The following is a 14,825-nucleotide window of genomic DNA, read 5'->3' on the forward strand; positions in this document are numbered from 1 at the left end:
TCGTTCGATATATTGATCATGAGCTTCAGATGGCGCGCAGCACTCAGGTCGAGTGGGCTGTGGAGTCGCACCGGGTAAGATCTCCTATTCATCTCTTATTGAACATTCAATGCTAAAACCCTAGGATTAGACCGAAGAGCCTGAGACCCCGCTATTCCCCCGCTGGTGGTTTGGTATGGATTCAATGCATCATGTACACTCAAGTTGATCATAAAAAAACTAACACGGTCTCTTTGTTCTGTTGCTCATAGACGTCTGGCCACCGACATGTCACACCTGGCTCCTCAAGATTGTTGAACACTAATATGGGCTGGAATGGTCCTCAGATTGCTTGGTCCAGGTCCGATATAGTAACCTTTCCAGGTAAAGACGGAAAGGATCGGGAAACTACGTTAAATTTGTAAGTTTATTGTAACTCCAACAAAGGTGAATAGCAACTAAACTAACTTGCATTTTACAGCGGTCGTTTTTTCCTCAGGTTAGTGACCAATGCATCAAACTAGAAGTTTGACCTCTTACTGACAACTTGATGCCTACGACTAGAGAAAACTGCCAATGTCCCAAATGTATTCATCCGGATACGATGCAGAGGACAAGCGACACTTTCTCGGTAGGAAATCTCACAGCTCCCTGTGACTACATTTTCTCTGATATTACCCCTACAGATTCCGCAGAACGTCAAGATTGAATCACTTGAGCACAGTGACAATATGGTCGAGATCAAGTGTGAGAGATAACTTTGACCCTTTTACTATCAAAACTAACACCGCCACAGGGTCTGATAATCACATGGGGCTTTATTCGTATGCTTGGCTTCATGCACACTCGCAGGACATATCTAGCGTTGAAGGAACCAAGTCGGTGCCATATCCTCAATCATCAATGCAACCTCCTAGGTAGGCTACTCAAACCCAAAGGATCAGAGTCACAGAATGATGTTGACGCCATAGAAGGCAGTTCACCCCAGTCGTGGATCCAGACCAGAGCCCCAGAGTCAAATATGACGATGTTATGTCAGACGATAAATCGCTTCATACTTGGTTGAGCCATATTGTAAGCCTTCTGTCTTGACTTCTTGATCAAACATGCTAACATTCATGAAGTGGGATCATGGATTCTGTTTTGTAGATGACGTTCCTATCAACCCAGAGGCGACTCAATTTCTCATCGAGCGGATTGCGTTCATCAGGAACACCCATTATGGTATGTGTCTAGATCCACGATTCACTAATGCCTCATTCAGCTAACATAGCTTCAGGTGGCTTTTGGGACTTCACTGCCGATTTGACTTTTAAAGACACGGCATACACCAACGAATTCCTAGGTGCCCATACAGACAATACTTATTTCACAGATCCTGCAAGACTTCAGCTCTTCCATCTGCTATCCCATACCGAAGGATCTGGGGGGGAGAATCTCCTAATTGATGGATTTGCGGCCGCAGCTCAACTACGCCTCGAGAAACCTGAGCATTATGCCCAATTGGCAAACCATAGGCAGCCGTGGCACGCAAGCGGGAACGAAGAAACCTGCATCCAACCATCCGCCATGGCACCGGTATTTTCGATGCATCCAGATCTGAAGAAAATGTACCAAATTCGCTGGAACAACTATGATCGTGCACCAAAGACCAATTGGTCGGCATCGGAACAGACCACATGGTACCGCGCTGCGCGCCACTATAACGAGATCTTGCAGACCAGAGAAATGTGGACAAAGCTAAAACCAGGATCAGCACTCAGTAAGTCTTTCGTGCCATTTTGATGGCCACTTCAGCTTACATGTTTTATCTTAGTGTTCGATAACTGGAGAATGTTACATGGCCGCTCTCAGTTTACTGGAAAGAGGCGAATGTGTGGTGGCTACGGTATGTACTATCTGACAGCCCTCCCTTCATATTTCTCTACTAACGAAGTGCCAGTCAACAACGATGACTACATTTCTCGACTTCGTCTGCTCAAGTTCGGCCGGAAAGAGGTGCTGGACAACCTGGGCAACGTCGGAAATAGCCCCCTTAATCCTTATTGGTTTATCTAAATCCTGTGTGGTACGTGGCACAGGATAAATTGACAGAAGACATTCACATTGTACAAAACAAAAGTCATTCAAGTAGATAGAATCGAATCGCACTTGATTATAAACGTAGACCGCATCACGTGACGCTCTATGGCTGACGTTGTTGGAGCTCGGCCACCGACAGCTCTTCCTCCCAGCAACCTTTCCTCATCTTCCCCCATCCTTTTCTAATCTACTGGCCTGTTGTATCTTCATTTCCGGGCTTTCTATTTTTCTGATCTCATAATTCACAATTTCCCGATTCCGCCATGTCGACTCTTGAGGACCTCGAAGACCTTGAGCAGGAACAGAGAGACAAGAAGCAAGACCAGAACGATGGCGATGACAAGAAGCCCAACGGCGACGGCGATGCCGATATGAAAGATGCCGACAAAAAAGACGAAGAAGAAGAGATGCTGGACGAGGATATCTTGAACTCAAGCACGGCAGACATCGTTACGCGACGGCGGATGCTGGAGAACGAGATGCGAATCATGAAAAGCGAGTTCCAGCGTTTGACACATGAGCAGAGCACAATGAGGGAGAAGGTGAAGGATAATCAAGAGAAGATTGAGAACAACAGGTGTGATTCACTGGTCCCCGTATTCGCTGTTCTGCAAGCCCGCGGAGCTTGGTGGCCGGCTTGCGGATCGGCGAAAAGACACTTTACCCTCAACGTTCTACTAACATTCTCATCTGCAACTATCTAGACAACTACCATACCTTGTTGGAAACGTCGTCGAGCTATTGGATCTTGATGTGGAGGCAGAGGCAGCAGAGGAAGGGGCTAATATCGACCTGGATGCCACCCGCGTAGGCAAATCCGCTGTCATCAAGACCTCCACCCGCCAGACGATCTTCCTTCCGCTTATTGGCCTTGTCGACCACGAAACGCTGAAGCCCGGTGACTTGATCGGTGTCAACAAGGACTCATATCTCATTCTGGACACACTACCGGCCGAATATGACAACCGCGTCAAGGCAATGGAAGTTGACGAGAAGCCTACGGAGAAGTACACAGATATCGGTGGTCTGGATAAGCAGATTGAAGAGATCGTGGAAGCCATCGTATGGCCTATGAAGGAGGCAGAGCGCTTTAAGAAAATCGGCATCAAAGCCCCTAAGGGTGCGTTACTTTCCCCTTTCTCTCGTACTCCTAAGCTAACCTATTCATTTCCCTTCCTCAGGTGCTTTGATGTACGGACCCCCAGGAACTGGTAAGACGCTTCTGGCCCGTGCCTGTGCCGCCGAGACGAACGCCACATTCCTCAAGCTCGCCGGACCCCAACTGGTGCAGATGTTCATCGGAGACGGTGCCAAGCTTGTGCGCGACTGCTTTGCACTGGCCAAGGAGAAGGCGCCCTCCATCATCTTCATCGATGAGCTGGACGCCGTGGGTACCAAGCGTTTCGACTCGGAGAAATCCGGAGATCGCGAAGTGCAGCGAACCATGCTGGAACTCCTGAACCAATTGGACGGCTTTGCCTCGGACGACCGCATCAAGGTCCTAGCGGCAACCAACCGTGTCGACGTGCTGGACCCTGCTCTCCTGCGTTCCGGTCGTCTGGACCGAAAGATCGAGTTCCCCCTGCCGAACGAGGAAGCTCGCGCCAACATCCTGCAGATCCACTCGCGCAAGATGTCTGTAGAGGACAGCGTCAACTGGGCCGAGTTGGCTCGCAGCACGGACGAGTTTGGTGGTGCCCAGCTCAAGGCTGTTTGTGTTGAGGCGGGTATGATTGCGCTCCGGAAGGGTCTGAGCAAGATCGGTCATGAGAACTACGTCGATGCTATCGCCGAGGTCCAGGCTAAGAAAAGGGATACCAACATGGGCATCTATGTTTAGAGTAGACCGTCTTGCTGTTTATGTCCCGATCCATTCTCGTTCTCTGTTTTGTTGCCTCCCTTTGATGTCTCGAGTCATCTCGTGTATGTATGCTCCCTCGGCTTGAATGGAAGCCGGTAATTCGTTATGCATGAATGGCGTGGACCTCTTATTACGATTTTCTTTATACTTCCAAGTAAATGGCATTTGATTATTTGCTATGCCATGATACTCTATATGGTGGAGTTGTACGGATATATTCGGATTCAAATGTCCGGTTTGAACTGTGGCATTGTAGCGTATATCAATAACTGCCACTAGAATCACTTATGCATAGTGAATACCACAACAGCCTAGAGCATCCCCAAGGGCAAAAAAAAAAGATAAAAAGACACGCAAAGATGCAACAATGGTCATAAATCAATACCGTGGCTCATCACACACCCGCACAACTTCCACCATGAGTTTTATATAAAAAGGGAACAGGAAAGGCAAAAAAAAAAAAACAGAGAAACCAAAGAGTCAAGGACAAAGAACAAAAGGCGTTCTCATCAGGAAGCCCCCAGTTCTAAGTCTCAAGTCTTAATTCTTACCCTGGGTATCCTTAAGAGTAACAATGCGATTAAGCACCAACTTCTCATCAGTAGACTCGCGATCAACAGCAAAGTACGCAACACGCATACCCTGGAAGCGAATAGAGTGCTTATTCTCACCAGGCTCCTCAGTACCCTCCTCCTTAGGCCACGGCGCCGAGCGGGAGATCTCGCGGAATCCAGTCTCGACCATAGCATCCTTGAAGATCTCTTCGGAGTCCGGGTTGATATCGGCGAGGAAACCAGCCGGGTGGGCAGACGGATCCTCCGACTTGAAGAGCGAGTTGAAAGCACGGACCTCAGCGCGGATAGGGCTGTTGTGCGCGGCCGACTCGCCGATCCAGTGGATGAAGGACTTGGGTTTCACGGGGGCTTCGCCTTCGGCGGGCTTCTCGTATTTGGCGTGCACGCAGGTGACCTCACCGGTGGCAGGGTCTGTTTCGAAGGAGGTCGCCGTGATGGGGTAGGGGGCTTTGAGGAGGCCGACTGTTTTGCCTGGGGCGAGTCGGAAGTAGTCTGGTGAGTCAACGGCGCGGAAGTCGGAGCGCTCGATGTAGACTGTCTTCGTGAAGGGGATGTTGTGGGTGCCGAAGGCTGGGTCCTTGGAGAAGGGGCAGTCGACGAGCTCGACGTGGTCTTCCGGAAGGTCATCGATGATGACCTTCAGCGGCTCGAGGACGACCATCAGGCGTGGGACGGTGGTTTCAAGGTATTGGCGGACGGTCTGCTCGAACTTGGTGACCTGGACGTTGGTGGTGTTCTTTGTTACGCCGAGGTCGTTGACGAAGGCGAGAATCGCGCCGGGGGGCACACCGCGACGGCGGAGCGCGATGAGCGTGTACAGTCGTGGGTCATCCCAGTCGCGGACATGTCCTTCCTTGACAAGCTGAATGATCTTGCGCTTGGACAGAACTGTGCCGGTAATGTTGAGACGGCCGTACTCGCGCTGGTTGGGGCGGTAGACCTCCAGCTTATCGCAGAGCCACTCGTAAGAGACGCGGGAGAGCTCGAACTCGGTCGTGCACAGCGAGTGCGAGATTTCCTCAATGCTATCACACAAACAGTGCGCGAAGTCGTAGGTGGGGTAAATCTTCCACTTGCCGCCGGTGAGGTGGTGCTGCCTGTCCTCAGTTCCCATGATGCGCCAGGCGAACAGATCCCACATCTGCGGGTTCGGGTCTGTGATATCCTGCTTCATGCGCAGCGCTGCCTCGCCAGCCTTATATTTTCCGTCACGCATGGCGCGGAACTCGGCCATGGACTCCTCGATGGGTCGTGTGCGGTGGCTACATGAGAAGCGTTCTCCGCCGCGCTGGCCGCCCTCGATCTCACCACGCTGGGCCTTGATCTCGGATTTAGTGCAATGGCAGACGTATGCGCCATCACGGTTGATGAGGTCCTCTGCGAGCTCGTAGAGGCGGTCGAAGTTATCGCTAGCGTTGGTTTCACGCACAGGTGTGAAACCGAGCCATGTCACAATCTCCCGGATGGCATTGTAATACCGCTCCTCCTCGCCTTCTGGGTTGGTGTCGTCGAAGCGCAGGATGCACTCGCCACCGTGGTGCTTCGCAAATCCAAAGTTGATTGCGATGGCCTTGCTGTGGCCGATGTGGAGGTATCCGTTGGGCTCGGGCGGGAATCGCGTGCGGATCTTGGGGACGGTCTCGGAGAGGGGCTTTTCCTTGTACACGTCTTGCAGGAAGCCGACCTTGAACATGGCATCAGGGTCCCGGGGCGCAGGAGCCTCCTTGGCCTTGGGCGCCTTTGACTCTCCCTTTGGTTTGGGCTGGTCCTGTCTTGCTAGCTTAGCCGCCGCTTTCTTAGCTGCTGCGGCCTCTTTCTTCTCCTGACTCTTGGACTTCTTAGGTGGATCCGTAGGCTCGGTGGCCTCCTTGGGCCTCTCAGGCAGGTCAACAGGCTTTGCGGGGTCCATTGCGACAGATAACGATTGTGAAAGCGAAGGTGGGGGATATTTTTTTTTTCTCAACGAGGGGCTCTTTGTATTCAATGCTTATCAGTTGACATTCGCCTATCGGTCCGATTTAGCCCGGGATGAGTCATCTTCACCGCTCTGGAGCCCCTGGATGTCCGAGTGTCGAAGTGACCATACAACGTAGGGCTATAGGGCTATTTTTACATATAAAGGATAATGAGTCATTTCATATGTATGCTGTTCGATTATTATGTGATCAATGCTGTACAAATATGATACAGGGAGTACGCAGACTCAAATAAGACAGAAGAACAGTGCACATTAACCTTCCACCGACGCGCCAATAATGATACAACAATGAAAGATAGTTCGAATGACCGAGATTCAAAACATATCGAATCATTATGCGATGATATCTCCGTCCATCTGACACAGCAGCGCGTGTATCATGAACCCTATGCAATGAGATAAGAACCAGCGAACTGGATGATCGAAACGAAATGAAAAAAAGGGACATAAGGAAAAAGAGAACATAACAAGTGTGGGGTATATGGCGTAGAATATGTAGACAAGAAATAGAAGGAGAGAAAAAGAAGGATCGAGGAGTAGAAAGAATGGGTTAGAAAAGTTGTTTAACGTCAACGAGCTCTGAGTTGCCCGGACGATCACGCTCCATATGGAACCACCAGTCCCGGCCCATTTTGTGGTTCCAGGTTCCAGTACAGGTATCCTTTTCCCAAGGCAAGGCCGAGCCCAATGTACTACTCATAGGCGTGATTGGTGTCGTGGGTGTTGTTGGAGACGTACCCATCACAGACCGCCCACTCAAGCTTCCCCAGCCAAACCTAGAAATAGTGGATGCAGGCGACATAGGCTCCTCGGGAGGTGGGATAGAAGGGCTTCCGCTGCCGAAGCAGTTGACGCCTACACCGGCGGCATATGACAGTGACTGGTTCGAGGCTAGCAGTTGCTTCCACCCAATCAAGCCACCGTCTGACTCCTGGCCGGTGATATCAGGACGGAGGATGAAGTGAGGAATTGAAGCGCCCGTTGCAGGATCCCGGCAACCACTACGGCCCATCAAGGTTGGCATGCGGAACTCGTAGACCGTTTTGGGGCTGCTGTGGTCATTATCCTCGTGTTTGAACCGCTCGCAGGCAGCCCAGATCCCGTAGTCGTCCATTTCCTGGTCGGGCTCTTCCTCGAATTGGGAGTTCTGCGCGTTGTCCGGCACATACGCGTCCGAGTAATCTTGGATCAGAACCGGCATGCCGGCTTCGGTGTCCTTGGCGGCCATGTCGATAAACGTCTGGGCACGAATTCGAGCTGAGGTCAGGTTGTTCCCCGCTGGAAGGGCGAGCGGACGAGTATTCACGGAACCGTGGGAGCTGCGAGGCAAGCTGTACCGGTCTGGTCGGAGTAAGGCTTGGCCCTTTAATATAGGCCGACAGACAGCCTGGAGCGCACCTGGGGGCTCCACGTCGGAGGGTGCGCGGAGAGCTTCCAATTGAGGAAAACCAGCGGAGATAATGCTTTGGGCAAGATGATAGTTTGGGGTATTGGAGGGTTTTGTGGGTTTCTGGAAGGGGAGGGTATCAAGTTGGGTGAGGGCTGTGCCTGGGTCTGGACATGCCACATCCCAGTGAAGATATTTTAGAGAGGATGAGGCTAGGATAGGCTGGAAGATCATATGTTCATCTGGCAAAGTTGGGCACTTTTCGGTCTGAACTACCTTGAACCGTTCAAGTTGTCGTAATGACGCGAGGATTTTGGAAATGACTAGCAGTGACTCGATGTTCTGCTCGACCAAGACGAGAGTCTTGAGGGAGTGTGATTCAGGCCGAGACGTGTACTGCGAGAGACCAGCATCTGTAATCCCAGGCAGGTTCTCTAACCTTAATGACTCCAGTGGTGGCAAACACATCAATGTGCTATTATCAAAGGAGTCTTTGTTGAAGGAGGTAATGCAAAGGTTTCGCAATGAGGGAAGAAGATTGAACATGCGCAGGGACATGCTAGGCTCCAACGCGCCATTTCCGTTTAACCCATAAAGCATCAGTGTCTCCAGACTTGTCCACGAGGTGTGGTAATCCAGAAACTCGAACATTTGGGAGGGACCCAGGCTCCCAGGGCAGGAGTCGTCGCGCGGGGACAGTTCTGATGCTTCTGCGGCCTCGCCCAAAACCCATGTGTGCTCTTTGAGCCTTTTGCGGGTCGACAAAGCATGGGTTAGACGATCGAATTCATGGTGATACGGGATAGACAAGCCTAACAGGCGCTCCAAGTTCGGGCATACCATGACCACGGACGCGACCATATCTCGATACTCCTGCCACTGCGCGCCTTGTTTCATCGTGGTAAAGAGTAAATCTAATTGGGGTACCCGTAGTTCGTATACAAGGTTGGCCAGCAACTTTCGTTCGCGGAGGGTTCGTCTCAAGAGCTTCAGGCGACTCCCTCTTTTGAGACGATATTTCTTGAGTTGGGCCGGGGAGTCATTTCCAACAATGTGTATACTGTGGTATCTAGTATGGTATGTTCAATCAGCAAACAATCCTGGTTTTCTTGCCAACTTTGAATTAATCAAAGGGGAGGGGGCTTGACTCAAACTCACAGAGGTCCTCTAACAGCCTTTTCCCAAGACCGACAGGTCAAGGATAAGGCGTGTAAGTCGCGTTGAAAACAAGTGGTACATCCTGTTTGGTGCTGCCCTTTGTGTAACTCCTCTAAATGGTGGATTATCACTTCATAGACCTCGTGCGGTACTCGACGTTGAATTGGTTCGGTTAACTTGGGAAGAGAATTGACGGAGTCGCATTGACGGTAAGATGAGGATGGGGATGATGGGGAGTATGTAGTGGGCGCGGTTGAGGCGCTATAGTTTGTTCTGTAGGAGGATATCGAGGAGGTTCGTGAATGAACAGAATCGTCGACATGATGTTCGGGGATGGAATTGTAAGATACCACAGGGGTCTCTGTTCTAGTGGCGACAACGCTCATTGTGAATTTGCTCTGGCATCGGAGCAATTGCTGCGAGACAGAAAAAAGCAAAGTCAACTCCCAACAGGGAGGTGGAGGGGTTCGCGAATGTAGGGGGTTCGGAAGATGGCGCAATATATGAAGATCGGCAGATTCCAGCCGTTTTTATATAGTCGCAACACACGTTGTATTGAGCAATCTCAAGATGTGAGAAGGTGAAGAGAAAGCAGAGTAGTAAGAATAGTAGTAAGAGAGATATCTGAAAATGAGAGGATCAGAAACGCTCTAGGAACTAATACCCACGCTTTGGAAACTCAGAAAAAAAAAGAAAAAAGAAAAAGGAAAGAAAAGAAAAGACAATCAGTCGATCTCCCCCACATCAGGAATGAGTTGAAGGTCCCCGTGGACGCAGTGAGGTGCCCAGTAGCAGCGGAGACGGGAAGGGGGCGGTTCAGGGGTTGGACAATTTTTGAGCGGTACAACCGGATATAGAGAATTGTATGTAGTTTTTACAATATAGGAACTTGTAGATATACAATATTGCACATATATATGGGATATATTCTCTCTCTGATATCCCTACAATGCATACATCCACTACGGAGTACATAGTACGATGAATATATCAAAACCATCCAAGTGTCAAGGGTTCGTAGACCTCAACCACGCTATCACCTATTTAGGCTTAACCCAGTGGGTCCTTGTCGTACCCCTTTCTCCTTTTCCTTTTTCTCTTTTGCTTTGGTTACCTCTAGGTAGATTATATTCTAAGGCTGCCATGTTATATTATTATGGTCTCTAGGTGATTTAGATTGATACGGAGTATACAATATAGTGAGGTGTTTCAGTTTATAGTATGTTGTAGTCCATATGTTGTACTCCCAGGTTATCCCCTTTCCATGTTGTATAAACGGCCCAAGCGCATATCATCCTGCAGGCCAATGAAATAGGCAATTGGGAACGCCTTTCTTACTTTTGACTTCGGATCTATTATTACGGAGTACGAAGTATGCACTCCAGAGTGGTCTGCGCGTCACTGCATGGCATAATGGGATCGACATATGTATCATTATTGATATCAGCCTTCTCCATCCCGAATATAACCACCTATAGTATCACATAGTCTAACCATGGAAGATATACCTATTATTAAACCTAAAAAAGCATGAGTCGAGTCGACTACCCTCCCAACAATCTCCCAGATCAATATTACAACATTGGCGAATAGATCACTCACTTCTTGCAAAAGACTCAACGTGTAGTACGGAGTATCTATCCACATCATTCCCCTACCTTGACATGTTACAATATATGTGTATGGCCAACTAAAAGCGGAACGCTCGGGTATGTAAATATATCTCAATCCACTCCAACAGATCGGAACGTAAAAGAGTCTCACAGCTGAAACTCCGATCTGGTGGAGACGCGCTGAGGGTCCAACCCCAGTACTGCAGCCAATTGCGCTATTGGATCTTGTTATGCTGACGACTATTTTGTAGGGCTTGAAAGTGCCACGTTCGGGGTGTTCCTAGGATTTGGAATTCCATTTGGAAGGTCCACTTGTCCGTGGACCTGCATCCCGATCGAGACGGGAACCAAAGTCAATAAATCGTTCATGCAGGAGATAAAGTGATTTTACCGGCCATTGCTGCTAATCGCGTGGCTTTAGACGCCTCGGATAAAACGATAAGCGCATTGACTCCGTGCTTTTGCATGATTGCGTCGATGTCTTAACTACGGGAAAAGCTCAAACTGACCGACTGGCGCTCTATCGTGGGAATCAGGTCTTCTTGCGTGTGCTTTTCATACTCAATCAAAGTTTATTGGGCGACACCGTCGAAGCCTATAAAAAGGTTGAGAGACGGTGGTTAAGTGGTTAAATGAAAGTATTTCTTCCTACCGACAGGAGTTTCAAGCTCAGGGTGATCCACATTCTACTTGATCACGTCTGAGAGGGTTCTGATGTCGATATGCTCAAGTGACGTAAGATAGGGTTCTAATCTGAACTTCGCTAAAATAGTTTCACACATGATCTGCGGCTACCAGTACAGGTCCCAGTTCATAAGCCAATAGGCGCAAAATGCTGGTTCTTTCTAGAGGAAATCACCTTCCTCGTGACACATTTCTAATATAAGAGTATAAGAGCACCGGGCCTCTCAAAATCTTGATTTGTTAGCAGTGGTCTCGGAAGACATGACTTTTGGTTTTCAGTGCAAGGGTATAACTTTAAGGTCGATATCAGTTACGATCCGGGGACCCTTTTTCAATGATAGACAGTATTGTATTCAATTATTTGTCACTTTACGCTATCTATAAGGCTGGAAGCAGTATCAAATCACTCCAATACACACATAATATAAGAGCCACAAGGACTTGCAGCCACTTCCCACACCCTTATTCCAATTATAGAAATCGGTCAACGTGATTCCCGCCGCTTTGGTGATTACCTCACAAGTGTCTTTGTCCCCAACTTTATAGAACGTGGTACAAGTCCCAATTATCCCGGCCTGTATCGGCGTCGGCGTAGTCGCCCCGTTGCCTTTGGTTGTTGTCGTCAGCGTAGTCAATCCAATGCTTTTGGTTGTTGTTGTCGCCGGCGTAGTCACTTCATTGCCTTCAGTTGTTGTTGTCGGCGTAGTCACTTCATTGCCTTCGGTTGTTGTTGTCGGCGTAGTCACTTCATTGCCTTCAGTTGTTGTTGTCGGCGTAGTCACTTCATTGTCTTTAGTTGTTGTTGTCGGCGTAGTCACTTCATTGCCTTTGGTGGTTGTTATTGTTGTTGTCAACGTAGTTGTTATTGTTGTTGTCAACGTAGTTGTTACTGTTGTTGTCAATGTAGTCACTTCGTTGCCTTTGGTAGTTGTTATTGTCGGCGTAGTCACTTCATTGCCTTCAGTTGTTGTTGTCAACGTAGTCACTTCATTGCCTTTGGTACTTGTTGTTGTCGGCGTAGTCACTTCATTGCCTTCGGTAGTTGTTATTGTTATTGTCAACGTAGTTGTTATTGTTTCTGTCAACGTAGTCACTTCATTGCCTTTGGTGGTAGTAGTTGTCGTCGGCGTAGTCACTTCATTGCCTTTGGTTGTTGTTGTCGTCGGCTTTGGATCCACGCCCACGACACTGACGCAAATATAGTAACCAGGCCGTAGCCCGCTGCAGTTTGACCCGATCTCCGTATTCCATTTCGATAGTTGCTCTGTGGTGATACCATATTGTCTGGCGATCTTGCCACACTTATCCCCTGGTTTGACCTCATAGAATGCATCGCAGTTGCTCGCCATTCCTGCACTGGTGGGAGTAGGAGTTGCGATGCCATTTCCTGCTGCCGTGGTTGTGGTTGTTGGTTTGGGATCGACGCCGATAATGGATACACAGACGTAGTAGCCCACCAATAGATTAGAGCAGTCGGTTTTCATCTCGGGGTTGTATTGGGTGAATTGGGCCATCGAAATCCCATACTTGTGAGCAATGTTCCCACATCGATCGCCATTGACAACTAGGTGGAAGGCATCGCAGTTATTAACCATACCCGGACCCGGGAGGATGGGGGTTGGAGTTGTGATGCCATTTGTGGGGGTAGTGGGCTTTGTGGTTGTGGGAGTCGGGTCAACACCGAGAATTGAGATACAAATGTAATAGTCTACCAAAAGATTGGAACAATCGGACTTGATTCCGGGATTGTTTTTGACAAGTTGGGTGAGCGTGATGCCGGCAGACTGGAGGATTGCGCTGCAGGTGTCACCGGCGATGACTTTGTGAAACTTTTGACAGTTACTGACTGTTCCAGGGCGGGTTGGAGTAGGTGTAGCGATGTCATTCGGGGAAGTCACTGTAGTGGGAGTCACTGTAGTGGAAGTTCCTGTAGTGGAAGCCGCTGTAGTGGAAGATTTCGTGGTCATCGGCTGAGGGTCAGGCTCTCCAAACACTTCAACACAATAAGAGTGGTCAGTGAGAAAGTTGCCACAGCTTGCAGTTATAGAAGGGTTCTATTCAAATTCAAATGAGGATTAGTGCAATGGACACGCATTAAGATAGTAACATGAACTGACCCATCGCAGGAACTCTTCCATGCTAATGCCCCAAGTGGACGGCATATCCTTACATGCAACTGACCCATCATTATCCCGCCACCACGAACAAGACGAAGTAGCTTCCGGGTCGTGCGGGAACTTAGGTGTCTCGTCCCTTCGGAGCTTTGTTCCCGAGGCAAAGGCGCTCGTAATCCCAAACAGACCCAAAAGGGCGACATGCATTTTGCCAACCATGCCGATGGAACTTAATCTGAAACGATTTTAAACTTTAAAACTTTAACTAGGGGAAATACTTGGCCAACTCCTCTGATATTTATTTAAAGGGCTTGCTCAGATCGACCTCATATTAAGACCGATTCGGCTGGGTCGGAATGAACTGTGGAAACTGAGTCTTGAATGCTATAGACCTGAGACATGGTGATAAGAGTTCCTAGTCTGTACCTCAGCTTGCAGATTAGTGTAGTTAGTATATCTGACAAATTATATGTAGTATTTTGATGTTGCATTCTATTGTTCAATGTCAGAATTCCCAGTCTTGTTGGCTTGACAACGGTCAAGTATTTGGTCATGAACACCAAGGCAGGCCGGTGGAGACTCGATCAGCACGTTGAAATTCCACTAGCATTCTGCGGGTAACCTCCTAGCATACTACGGAGTATAACATGGACAATTGGGGGGTGTGATATTCAAGGGTAGCTGTGAGGGAATACATTCACACCCTCACACCCTTACAGCTTTACCCTCACAGCTTCGCCTTTTTTTACTCCCTTTCCTCCCATTTCATCTCCCGTAAACCGATAAACAACATCCCCAAAACTCCCCGTAGGAAAAACATAAAACCACCTCAAGTCCACGGTCCCAGTATTAACAATCCCATGCTCAGCATCCGAAGGAATAAAAATCATACTCCCAGTCCGCACTCTGCTCTCAACCCCGTCGATAGTTACATTGCCCTCACCGTCGAGGATATGATATATCTCAGCCTGTGTGTGGCGATGTGCACACAGGTGCCCTGTGCCTGGCGGACAGGTTGCTATTCCTGCGCAGAGGTCTGTGGTCTCTGTTTGCGGGAATGACATTAGGGTGTGCCAGGATATATCGCCGTAAATTGGGGTTGGGAATGTTTCTGGGGATGTTGTTCGCGTGTATGTTGAGGGGAGGATTGTTGGTCTTGGTTTTGGTTTTGGAGTCATCTTGGTTTTGGATATATATACTTGGATGTGTTGACTTGCTTCCGGTTTGCGGGGGATCGGGGGGAGGTTTATAGTTAGTTTATTTCCTCTAGTTGGTTGCACCTTCCTATCTACGTGTAGGTCTCAAACGGAAGGAAGGAAGTGGCAGACGTAGAAGGAGCGTAGTTACCGAGGAAACATTTTCTGAAAAGAGAAAGTAGGTCCCTAACATGACCC

The 14,825-nt window shown here is 49.0% G+C and overlaps 5 protein-coding genes across 5 annotated transcripts; 2 read left to right on the forward strand and 3 right to left on the reverse strand.

The window, feature by feature from the left end:
* Nucleotides 1-18: 18 nt before the first annotated feature.
* Nucleotides 19-2,037, forward strand: N7471_004263 (putative trimethyllysine dioxygenase TmlH; the record flags this gene model as incomplete). The annotated part of the gene is made up of 12 exons (XM_057276982.1): nt 19-74; nt 131-173; nt 252-400; nt 461-478; nt 544-610; nt 666-726; nt 776-896; nt 954-1,053; nt 1,104-1,203; nt 1,259-1,741; nt 1,796-1,867; nt 1,922-2,037. The coding sequence occupies 12 exons, from the start codon at nt 19-21 to the stop codon at nt 2,035-2,037; spliced, it is 1,386 nt and encodes a 461-aa protein (XP_057136592.1).
* Nucleotides 2,038-2,324: 287 nt separating this feature from the next.
* N7471_004264 (proteasome regulatory particle base subunit RPT5) lies at nt 2,325-3,901 on the forward strand (the record flags this gene model as incomplete). The annotated part of the gene is made up of 3 exons (XM_057276983.1): nt 2,325-2,638; nt 2,766-3,181; nt 3,243-3,901. 3 exons carry the CDS (start codon nt 2,325-2,327, stop codon nt 3,899-3,901), a joined length of 1,389 nt encoding a protein of 462 aa, XP_057136593.1.
* A 561-nt stretch (nt 3,902-4,462) lies between these two features.
* N7471_004265 (glutamine--tRNA ligase) lies at nt 4,463-6,406 on the reverse strand (the record flags this gene model as incomplete). Its single annotated transcript, XM_057276984.1, has 1 exon — nt 4,463-6,406. The coding sequence occupies one exon, from the start codon at nt 6,404-6,406 to the stop codon at nt 4,463-4,465; it is 1,944 nt and encodes a 647-aa protein (XP_057136594.1).
* A 619-nt stretch (nt 6,407-7,025) lies between these two features.
* N7471_004266 (uncharacterized protein) lies at nt 7,026-9,406 on the reverse strand (the record flags this gene model as incomplete). The annotated part of the gene is made up of 2 exons (XM_057276985.1): nt 7,026-8,931; nt 9,021-9,406. 2 exons carry the CDS (start codon nt 9,404-9,406, stop codon nt 7,026-7,028), a joined length of 2,292 nt encoding a protein of 763 aa, XP_057136595.1.
* Nucleotides 9,407-11,715: 2,309 nt separating this feature from the next.
* Nucleotides 11,716-13,650, reverse strand: N7471_004267 (LysM peptidoglycan-binding domain-containing protein; the record flags this gene model as incomplete). The annotated part of the gene is made up of 2 exons (XM_057276986.1): nt 11,716-13,371; nt 13,435-13,650. The coding sequence occupies 2 exons, from the start codon at nt 13,648-13,650 to the stop codon at nt 11,716-11,718; spliced, it is 1,872 nt and encodes a 623-aa protein (XP_057136596.1).
* Nucleotides 13,651-14,825: the final 1,175 nt, after the last annotated feature.

Source organism: Penicillium samsonianum (genome assembly GCF_028829775.1).
Source record: "Penicillium samsonianum strain IBT 33392 chromosome Unknown utg000003l_segment0_segment0, whole genome shotgun sequence".
Taxonomy (NCBI): Eukaryota; Fungi; Ascomycota; class Eurotiomycetes; order Eurotiales; family Aspergillaceae; genus Penicillium; species Penicillium samsonianum.